Here is an 11,529-nt window from a genome sequence, read left to right on the forward strand (position 1 = left end):
CCTCCTCTATGAAGTACAAATGCAGCTTTTCTGCAGCAGCTTTGACATGAGCCACAGTTTAGGAGAACCAGTAACAAACTGCACATGATCAAGTAAACAGTTCATAAAATGAGAGCAGAGATGGAAGGGCCTGAGACTCAGAAGCCCAGGGGTCCAGTAAATACCTACGTACCCTTGTCCAAGTTACTTGCACCTCTCTGAGGTCCAGTTTTACTTGTAAAATAAGAGAGTTTGACTAGATTACCAATGAACCTTCCAACTTTGATTTTAGTGAGTAAAATGGAATAGTGGTTGAGGTAAGCTGAGTAATGTGCCCACTCCCCCACCCCACCCCGCAAAAGATGCTGACATCTGAATCCCTGGAACCTGTGAATATGTTATCTCATGTAGCAAAAGGCACTTTTGCAGATATGATTAAGTTAAGGCTTGAGAGGGAGACAGAAGGAGAAGGTAGGAGGATGGAAGTAGAGGTCAGAGAGGAGAAAGGATGCTAAATTGCCAGCTTTAAAGATGGAGGAAGGGGTCATGAGCCAAGGAATGCAGGCAGCTTCTAGAAGCTGCAAAAAACAAGTAAATAGATTTGGGCGTAGAGCTTCCAGAAGGAACATAGTCCTGCAGACCCATTTTAGACTTCTGAACTCCAGCACTGTAAAGTAGTAAGTTTGTGCTGCTTCAAGCCAGTAAATTTATAATAATTTGTTATAGAAGCAATAGAAAACTAATTTAGGTTGAGAACTTGGGTGATACCACCAGACTACCTGAGTTTAAATCCTTCTATTACTTACTGGATCTGTAAAGTTTGGCAAATTACTTAAACTCCCTGTACCTCAGTTTGTTCTTGAAAAATGGGATAATGGTACCAGAAACAAACCTGCTGGGTTATTCCAAGTTTAAATGAGGAAGTCCTTAAGATCATCTGGAAGTTAGTAATTTTTAGATAAATGTAATCATTGTTCTGCTAAATTGTGAATTTAATTCAGGATATTTGTACCCTGTGTCCTAGAATCACATATTTCTTTTCACATAGTCATTGAGGAGGACCAGCGTAGGAGCATTTACTTTTAGGAGTTATGTACAGAGCGTTTCATTTGATCCTCACAATCAACCGTGAAAATAGGTATAAATTTAAGTTTTCACACGAGGCTGTAGGAGGTCAATTCACCCAAGTAACGGAGCTAGTAAGTGGACAAACCAAAGCGGCTTGTCCATTATTACATTACCTACAATTGTTGGCTAGATGGTAATGACATGAATACGTGCACATAAACACAGCAGTGGGGACTCAAGCAATCCTGCGGACTCTAGACTGACGCTAGGTCTCCCCATCTGATCACACTGTCACAGTTTCCAGCTCTTTAACACCCATCTCTTGTTTCCAGAGAGGTCGGAAGCAACGGGACAGAAGCCTCCCATCGCGCAGAACCCTGCCCGTGCTCCCAACGGGGGGGGGGGGGGGGGGGGGGGGGAGAGGGGGGGGGTGCCTTTTCTACACGAAGGCGGGGCTCTCATGGGGGCCGCCCCGATACACGCATGGGGGCGGAGTCTCCTAGAAGGCCAGTGCGCGGCCGCGGATCTCCACCAGCCCATCGCTCCGCCCCGCAGGAGACTACGCGCCACCATGGAGGAGTACCATCGCCACTGCGACGAGGTACCGCCCCTCGGCCACCCGCGAGCGACCCCCCGCCCCCGCCCGCCTCGGCGCGGAGTCTCCGCCGGGTGGTCTTCCGGGCGCCAGGCGGCCGCGAGAGTTGGGGTGCGGCGCCCTCCGGGCCCGGGTCCTCCCCTCAGGGCCGGGACCCGCCCCGCCTGGCTCGGCCCGGCCACCGACCCCGAGGTCCTGAGGGTGGGCTGAGAGCCGGGGTGGCAGGGGCGGCTAAGAGCGCGCGGGGCGGGCGGGGGAACCGGGACCCAGGGGTGGAAGGACGGACTCGGGGTGCGTGGGGGGTGGGGATGGGGTGTCGGGCGCCGCCCGTCTGCGAGACGGGTCTTAGAAACCGGTCTGCCGGGCGGCTTCCTCCGCCCCTTGGCGTCCCCAAAGCAGGTGGCAGAGCCCCCCTGCCCGGCACCCTCGTCTGGGTGGACTGGAAGGAGGTGCTTCATGGATTACGAGCCCTTGCTTGCTGACTCGGGCTTCCCGGCATCTCACCGGAACTCCATGGTGTCTGTTGTTACCTTCCTGTTACTGGTAGGGACTCTGACGTTCATGGCGGCTAAGTGGTTTGCCCAGAGTCAAAGCTGCCAGGAATGACAGATGCTCCATTTGAACCCAGGCCTCTGACAAACACCTACAACTCTGGCTTCACTTAACCACTAGGAGGATGAGGCCTGTCGGATCCCAGAATAACCTGTGACAAGTCTGAAGGGCAGAATAGACAAAGACATTTTCTGTCCCATGGTAGCCACAGGTGAATGATGCAGTGAGATAAAAGTAGGCACCTGGAGGAGGTGCCACAGAAAATAGCGTGTTATTAGACCCGTGGAAGGGGCTTCTGGTTCATCCGTCTTTGGGATGTGACACTGCGCAGAAGCTACAACCATATTTAACTTCATTCGTTCTGTGATGTAGGTTAGTGGGAAAGTATTCTTATTTTAGAAATTGAGGCACAAGCAGTTTCACTCTCAGACATATCCCGCAACAAGTGCTAGTCTCCTGACTCCCAAGAGGGTTCTGTACTGCTGCACTTCCTAAATATAAAGAGAAATACAATTACATGTGTCACCATGGTACCCAGTACTACCTGATGATTTACTGACCTTCCAAATTGAAGTGAAAGGAACATCATTTAATTTGTAGGCCACTTTTCAAAATGACCTTATCTTAAGATAAAATGATCATTTTCATAGGGTCAAAAGGTGAGAGCTGTTTTCATAATCCTAATTGTTTAGAATATTTTTATCCCTTTGTTGTTGGGGAAGTCTGTGGTGTAATTAAATGATTTGAAAATATTTTAAATCTGTGCTTGAGATGATACCTATTCCCAGAATTGTTTTTTGAACTAGTTTTAAGTTTCATAGTGGGACTTACAGAAATGGTCATGTCATAAAGCACCTTGTCTCCATGGAAACAACTCATGTATTACCTGAAGAGTTTTGGTTTAGATTACAATCTTATCACATAGCCTAGTTCTCTACTCCAGGACACTTGGATGTCATTAATAGTTGCTTTTAACTCAGAATTCTATCAAGCCACTCCACAGCAAAGATTAAGTTGCCAGACCTATTATAGTATTAAAGTGACATTAATTTAGAATGATCAACCATGTTCATTATCTTTAATTCAGGAAAGCCACGTTGTTGCCCAGCATAAGTTAAAAAAAAAATTGAAAACCATCTATTAATCAGTCTCTTCTCGTGGACCACCTCATTCTCACTTTGCTGTAGCCATTTCCTATATACTGATGTCTGTGTATACATCTTCATCTCCTCCTGCGATTTCCTGAGCTTTATAATACAAACATTATCAATCCTAGGGCATTCATCAAAATCACCAGTTAAAGCTCTTTAAAAAAAAATATGGTTGCCCAGGCTGTGCCCCAGACCTAATGAATCAAAATCTCGAGGGAGGGAGGTGGGGAACACATTCTGCAATTTTAGAAGTTTTGGAAGTGTTCTAGGTGGGATTAGCAGCCTCCATAGACCTGATGTTACCCCTCACCGCTATGGTCTGCTGTCACTAACACCTGTCCAGGCCAGCCTAGGGTATTCTGTGTGTCATCACATCTACAAATAAAAGGAAGTCTGTGTTGAAAGCAGCTGTATCTTTTGTCCCCCCCCCCTTCTTAGGTTGGCTTCAATGTTGATGAAGCTCACAATATTGTTAAAGAGGTGAGTTACACATCTTGTTCATCTTGAAGCTTGTTCTGTTGACTTTCAGTACAAAGTTATAAACCTTAGTATTAAAACAAGATTTTTAATATTTGCTCTTTATAGGGGTACCTCTATGTTTTGTTGTATACTATCAGGCATCCTGGGGCTAACTCTGAAAGTGATGTTGGAGTATTAATCTAGAACACTGGTCTCCTTTTTCTAAAACTGATGGTCTGTCTTTTGAATGGAAGAACTTGTATTCCAGTAGGCCAAATATTATTTTAAATGTTAATGCTATAAAAGTATGTGTGTATGTGTATCTCACACGCCCACACTTTTATGTCTGTAAGTTATTTGTATATGTCAAAAGACTGTAGAAATATGCTTTTTTAGCCCAATATAATTGAAAAATAATCACTTAACATCTTCTAGACACTGATATGATGCTAAATCAAAATCTTAAGAAAATTATTTGAAACATGAAATCTGGTCCTCCTAGTAGGCAAACAGACAAGAAGTTCTATTTGGGAATCAGTTCTGGCAGAGGAACTTGAATTATTATAGTCATATCACATCCAGACTATACTGTGGGTAAGGTATTTATAAACACTTAATAGTCCTGAGTCATTTTTCACTGTGCCAAATCCTAGAAAAAAAAATGAGTTGGCCCAGAAGGCAACCTTGTATTGTAGATATGGTGGTTAGGTCTGTGTCCTAACAGGCCCTACCTGCCTTTAGTCTGGGCTAGGTTGGCTTGCCCTCTGGACATTGAGCACCTCCTCAGTCCATGCTGAGACAGTGCCTCGCCTGTCTGAATGTTCTAGGGCACAAGCTCACCCAGAACTCACCCAGGACTGGCCTTGTACAGCTAGATCAACTCAAGGTTTGAGAGCCAGACAGGCACCTGAAAATCCTGCCATATTTTAATAGTTCAGAATCATGTATTAGAACTATGTAGTACAGCATGAAGGCTCTAGTTAACAATACTGAATTGTATGCTTGAAAGTTGCTGAGATAGATCTTAAATGTTTCACCGTGAAGCCAAAAAGTGATAACTACATGGGGAGATGGATATGTTAACTAAACTTACTGTTATCATTTCACAATATGTACGTGTATCAAATTATTGTGTATCAAATCATCACATTGGACACCTTGAACTTACACAATGTTTTATGTCAGTTACATCTTTAAAAATTTTTTTTTAACATTTATTCATTTTTGCGAGTGAGAGAGACAGAGCATGAGTGGGGGAGGGGCAGAGAGAGAGAAGGAGACAAAGAATCAGAAGCAGGCTCCAGGCTCCTCCGAGCTGTCAGCACAGAGCCTGATGCGGGGCTCGAACTCACGAACCACGAGATCACGCCCTGAGCTGAAGTCAAACGCTTAACCGACTCAGCCCCCCAGGCACCCCTATGTCACTTACATCTTAATGAAGCCAGAAAAAATAAAACAGCAGCAGCAATAATGATGAGGGTGATCTCTAACATTGCATATGTGCTTACTCTGTCACAGTCACTGTGCTTGAGCACTTGACATTCATGATCTTACCCCATCTTCACAACAACCTGATAAGATGAGGCCGTTATCTTTACTTTCAGGATTAGGAAAATAGGGGCTCTAAGAGGTTGTGAGATACCTCTGGATGTGGATATAACGCATGTAAGTCACTGACAAAAGGTCACAGTGACTAGGTGGGCAGAAGCGACCTTACAACTAAGCTTGTGATACTAAACCAGTGCTCTTAGATATCAGAAGTGGATGTGAGTGGGCACTAGAAAGTTACTTAACTGGCTTGTTCTAGAGCACCTGAAAAATGCTCTTTGTTGATTTACTTTTAGTGGCAGGAGGTGCGAGCTTTCTAGCTAAGTTAATTACATAATATAAATGAAAATGTAATTATTACACATGAGAATTCTGTTTTTAAATTAGCCTCATCCTTTGTTTCTAGCATCTGAAACCTACTTCAAATCCCAGCTGTTTCAAAGCCATTCTTTAACCAATTAATATCACCCTTTCTTCGTCTCCACGTCCCCTCCATAATCCTTTTATGAGATAACTTATCATCTTTGATTAGTCTTTCTTGGGCTACAGATTTCTTTTGTTAGCTTCTCTGCTAGCTCTTTACAACAGAGGCCATGTCATATTTATCTTTATATGGCCCATAGTATCTCACAGAGTGAGATAATATGTGCAGGAAATATGCGTTGAAAATTCTAAAACAGAGGCAGTGCATAATAAATATTTACCAGATGCATATTTTCTAAGATGCTTTTGGGGGTTATAAATGTTTATGAATAAACTTTTGTTGGGATTTGTATATGTCTTTAACTGTCCTCTGCCCTTTTAGTGTATAGATGGGGTCTTGGGAGGTGAAGATTATAACCAGAATAACATCAACCAATGGACTGCAAGCATCGTGGAACAGTCCTTAACACATTTGGTTAAGCTGGGAAAAGCTTATAAATATATCGGTAAGTATCCATGTCCTTCCTCACTAGTCTGTTCCCCTATGTCCTCATGGTCTTTTCTGAATTTAGAGCATGTAAATGAATGATACACAAGTTGAATCCTAATAGGATATGAAGGGCTTCTGGCTTATGCCTCCAAAGATAATATATGGTAATACCTAAAAGATGGAGATCTTTCACTACTCAAAAGCAATCACCTACTTGTCCTTTGCAGCAGCACCTTTTGCATTTGCATCAGCTACCTCTTTCCAGGGAAGCCCACTCGGCCCCACTGTTTTCCTGTCAGTAGCTCTGTGCCTCCTTCTGTGTAGGACTGTGAGGGGCCACACAGTAATTGTTTAGCCAGTGTCCAGTGTCATCTTTTCTTCATTTTTGTGTCTGGATTATGCCCATGGAATGAGGCACCTGATTTGGCCCAGATTTTTCCTGCACTACAATCACCAGTAGTTATGGCAATGGGCAACAGACTGGATCCAGTGGAGGCAAAATCATGGCGGTAATCAAGAGGACTTATTTTTTCTAATCTATTCAGCGAATGTTGGTTTTCTGTTATTTTACAGCTTTTAGAGCCTGAACTCAAACACTCAGATCTTACATATCTTTTCCTTTGCTTGTAAGTGTTCTCATTCTGCAACTTTATTTTTAGTGACCTGTGCGGTGGTCCAGAGGAGTGCATATGGCTTTCACACAGCCAGTTCATGTTTTTGGGATACTACATCTGATGGTAAGAGACCTTAAGCTGATTCACACAAAATCCAACTTCTAGTAAAGCCACACAGTGCACTTATTATCAAACGCTTATTTATCTCTAATTAAATTTTGAAAAGGCTATCAACCGGATTGCTATGTACCTAGTAACAAGCATGCCTCAGACAAATACAAAATGTGAAGATGTAACAAATTGCAGGAAATAAGATATTAAAACCAATGAGATATTTTAGTAATATTCGATATTTTGGCAATTTCAGTATTTTGCTAATATTTCAAAGTCTTTTTTTGTGTGTGTTTCAGGAACCTGTACTGTGAGATGGGAGAACCGAACCATGAACTGTATTGTCAATGTTTTTGCCATTGCTATTGTCCTGTGACACAGTAAAAATGTCCGGCCAAAGCCATTAAATTAAGAATTTGTCAGTGTATCCTTTCTAAAAAGAGTAATAGTTACTTGTTAATGTATTAGATGATAAGCGTGCAATATGCTTCAAAAGCTCTCAACAAAAACTGAATATTCTAAGCAAAAGCCATCTCATAGTAAGTTGGCAGATTAGCTCATTCTACACAGCATCATTTACATGGGAAAAATTTAATGTTGGCAAAAAACAAAAACAAATATGGCATGACATGAAAATACAATCTTCTATTTACACCGGCTTTTCACTAACATGTGTGTAAGGAGATGGGGAAATCTGTTCAGATAATAAAATTCTCTTTCAGCAGAGAAGTTAACAGGGATAAGTATATGAACAAAAAAATGCTGCAAAGATAAATGTGGAGAAAATGATAATTAGCTAACACTTCTTAGTTTTTGATTTCTCCTTAGTTGTACATCTAATTTACTGGAAAATAGTTTTCTTCCGTACCAGCTATTATTACAGTAACAGCCATCATTGACTTGTTTATTTTTTCTGAGGATTGTCAAAATGTTTTTTTAAATTTCAAACTCTTAGATTTACATGTGAGGACCAATTAAATCTGGTAACTTGCATTCCGTGGTGAAACAAACCTCGTGATGAAAAGTACATGACACTAACAGCTGCCTTACAATGGACTAATTTCATGTAGAGCTAACATTTATTGAATTCCTATTATATGTATATTTCTCTGTTAACATTATAGTTCTCAATGTATTGTGCGAATTCCGAGTTCCTTTTGGCACCTGTTCAGTTGAACAACTAACATGTTCAGGGCAGAAAAAAAAGAATTGTTTTACAAGAAGAAAAGGAATCTGATTATCCATGTAGAAGTAAGCAAAATGAAAAGCACTTAATGCTGACAGAGAATTAGAGATGTCATTTTAAGAACTGCTTCCAGCAAGTAAAAAAAAAAAAAAAAGTGCATAAAATATGCAACTCTTAGTTAAAGGCCTTACTAGCAGTATAACTAGACAGGTAGCAAATTTTGTCATTGCTTTAGTTACAACCATCTGTAAATAATTTAAATACTTATTACATGAGGTTCAAATTGAGTGGAATAAAGTATAAATTCAAAGTATACAATCATTAGCAGGTTAATGAATATCTCAGGGCTTATAAAATGTAGTTAAATTTAGTAAGAAGATAAAAGATGAAAAATTAGGGTACACAGCTGGTCACCAAACGCGAAGTCAATCTGGTTATTTAGCCCGGAAAACAAAAATAATTTTGCATATTACCACTAACACTAATATATAGGGAGGAGAACCATGATTCATTGCATTTTGAGGGGAAGGAAAGGCTTAGTATTAATACTGACAATATTAACATAGTATTCTTGTAGGAATACTATGTGCATGTTTGATATGTTGCTGTGTAACAGTAATTGTTCAATGTTTAAGAAGATTACATTAAGAAAATACAAGGGTAGAGTTTCATGTGGGGAGCTACATTTTTGGCACGTCAAAAATTCTCATAGCCATTACCTTCATCTTACTTTGTGCTGCTGGCTTTTGTGCCCTTGAAGATTATAATAGCGACCAAAATATCTGTGCAGTTAAGGCTTGCTTTTGATTATTGTTATTGAGGCCTGATTTTAAAGGAATAATAATCAAAAATACCTCGTGAACTTGCTATCTGCTCTGTTTTTATTTAAAATATAATAAAGATTATCTTCCCGTGCTGTACTTTTGCTTCTTGTATGATCATTGAATAGTTAAAGAAATGGCAATGTCCTCACTCTAGGAAATTCTCAGTAGGAAGAAGGAAGAAGGAATGTCAGACCACATAGATACGGCATACAGAGTAAATACCAGTAAAATAGCAGCCCGAAGCCAGTATGCAACGTTACAGCATAATTAATAGCTTCTATTCTAGGCCTTATATTTTATGATTTTAACACAAAATTTCACTTTTAAAAAGTCAACGTAAAATACATTTTGTAACTATGTGTTAGCTTTTAATGACTATTTTTGGCCAGGAATTTTGCCCTGTTTGTCAACTTGCAATTGAGTTGTTGCTGTTTTTATTTTTAATTAAAGACTTTAAGTATATAAAATTAGGGTATTCAAATCTAAGTACTAAGTCGGATTTTTGTAAAGCTGCAATTTTATGTTTGTAAAGTGCTAGTATGCTGCCCTAAGTTGATGGCAACATCTCATTACATTTTCTCTAGTAAAAAGTACTTTTTTACTCTTCTTCCCAACTGGGTGTTATCTAATTATGAGTCACTGAAAGCATTTCACCACCTACAGTCATCATCACATTTTTAAAGGAATCTTACGACAGTGAAGATTATATTTTCAGAGTTTGAGTAAACAAAAAACCTGTCTGTTCCTGATAAGTTTCTTTTTTAATGTTTATTTTGAAAGAGAGAGCACAAGCAGGGGAGAGGGGCAGAGTGACAGAGGGAGAGGAAGAGAGAATCCCAAGTAGCGCAGCGCTCCACGTGGGGCTCAATCCCACGAACCCGGAGATCATGACCCGAGCCGAAATCAAGAGTTGGATGCTTAACCAACTAAGCCACCCAGGTGCCCCCCTCAATACGTTTCTTAAAAGTGGGAGAACACTCTGACTCTATGACAAAGGAAGTAGATCGGTCACATAGCAGACACCAAAGCAAAGTTTGAGACATGAACTGAAAATTTCACCCCACGTGTTACAATGTACCCAAGAGCAATTTATTTTAAAATCCAGAAGGTGGAGCTATTTTTGTGGCCAGAAAGATTCAGTAAAATTGAGCTTTGCATATTTGTGAAGTTCCCTATAAAAGGATCTTACGCATTCAGCTCTTACAGGATTTAGATGGCCATCTCCAATATACGTTAAGTGGTCCAGGAGATTCTAGCCCACCATGTCTAGTTGCAAACCCTGTAATTCTCAGTGAAGTTCCACTTAATGCCATTCTATGTCATCCTTGGATGTGTAGGATATATTGACAATCCAGGACTATTTAGACATCACCCCCATTGCTTCATGAAGAGTGTCTGTTTCCAAAGTGGTTTCTAAAGATCTCAGAGACAAAGCTGGGACTTTGAACAGACACTTGTGGCACCACTGGTATGGTACGTATCTTCCCTATAGGACAAAACGTGGGCAACTATCCCGACTCTGGGATCCCATAAAAGTGTAGACTATTTGGGGAGGTTTCTTTGCAGCTCTGCCTTACCCTGTCGGGGAATTTGATGCCCGGGCTTATCCAGTAATGCAAACCTGACTTTATTCATGCTGAAATACATATCTTTATATTTTCCTGAAGGCTTCATCTTTTTAGGTAATTTTTTTTATGAACACCAGCTTCTACCTTGAGATATTTCAGTCTGGGTTTCTCAGGGCACCATTTTACATGAGCCAGTATTATTACTTAATGAAAGTTCTGTCGACTCGCTTTCATCCCCTGTAATACCTTATGGAGAAAATCTGCATGAAAATGATTAGATTTTGGTGTGTACTGACCTTTAATTTTGTAGGCTAGGAATTTGGGTTAAGCTGCATGCGCTAACATAGGCTTTGAAAGTTAATGCTCATGCAGAATGCCACCCAAAAATGATCAGGGTTAGAATAATGGTTTCTTAATAATCAAAGTAAACTTGTTCTGTAAAGGGAAAAAGTGAAATATTTGAGACTTTGCAGGCCTTTTACAACCATTCAAGCATGCTGTCGTCGTATGAAAGCAGCCATAGACCATGGGGGAAATGCATGGATGTGACTGTGGTCCGGTGAAACTGTTTACAAAAACAGGTGGCCGGCTGGCTGAGCTTACCAACCTCTGCAGTAGAGTAAGAAGTGTTTCCCAGCCACTTAAAAAAATCAGACATTAATGGATCTGAGAACTTTTTTCTTTTTATTGTTCTCAGTTACAAACAGTGGGACACAAAGCATTTTTATATATTGTGTTCTTATTATCTTGGACTCAGAGGGAACTTACCAGGAAACCAAACCTGTACTCTCTTTATTAAAAGAAAGAAGGGCCACAAATCAACTTTTCCAAAACTAAAGTATTCCTTTTTTGATATATATTACCTAACTTTTCCCTAGTTGACAGATAATTTTATATCTTACTGTCTCGAAGTTCATTTTACCAGCTTAAAGAACATTTCTGAAAAGGTCCACATTTTGTG

At 40.5% G+C, this 11,529-nt stretch overlaps 1 protein-coding gene across 2 annotated transcripts; it reads left to right on the forward strand.

Annotated features, from left to right (window-relative positions):
• Positions 1–1,533: 1,533 nt before the first annotated feature.
• On the forward strand, positions 1,534–9,096 carry DYNLT3 (dynein light chain Tctex-type 3). Of its 2 annotated transcripts, XM_019417269.2 has the most exons (5): positions 1,534–1,648; positions 3,784–3,825; positions 6,158–6,281; positions 6,925–7,002; positions 7,290–9,096. In XM_019417269.2, the coding sequence occupies exons 1-5, from the start codon at positions 1,619–1,621 to the stop codon at positions 7,364–7,366; spliced, it is 351 nt and encodes a 116-aa protein (XP_019272814.1). In that variant the 5' UTR covers positions 1,534–1,618; the 3' UTR covers positions 7,367–9,096. The 2 variants fall into 2 exon arrangements, with proteins under 2 accessions (XP_019272814.1, XP_019272815.1); XM_019417270.2 differs by lacking the exon at positions 3,784–3,825 and having other exon boundaries at positions 1,544–1,648.
• The last annotated feature ends 2,433 nt before the right edge of the window (positions 9,097–11,529 follow it).

The sequence above is a fragment of the Panthera pardus genome, unplaced genomic scaffold, assembly GCF_024362965.1.
Source record: "Panthera pardus isolate Hobbes unplaced genomic scaffold, ASM2436296v1 HiC_scaffold_27, whole genome shotgun sequence".
Classification (NCBI taxonomy): Eukaryota; Metazoa; Chordata; class Mammalia; order Carnivora; family Felidae; genus Panthera; species Panthera pardus.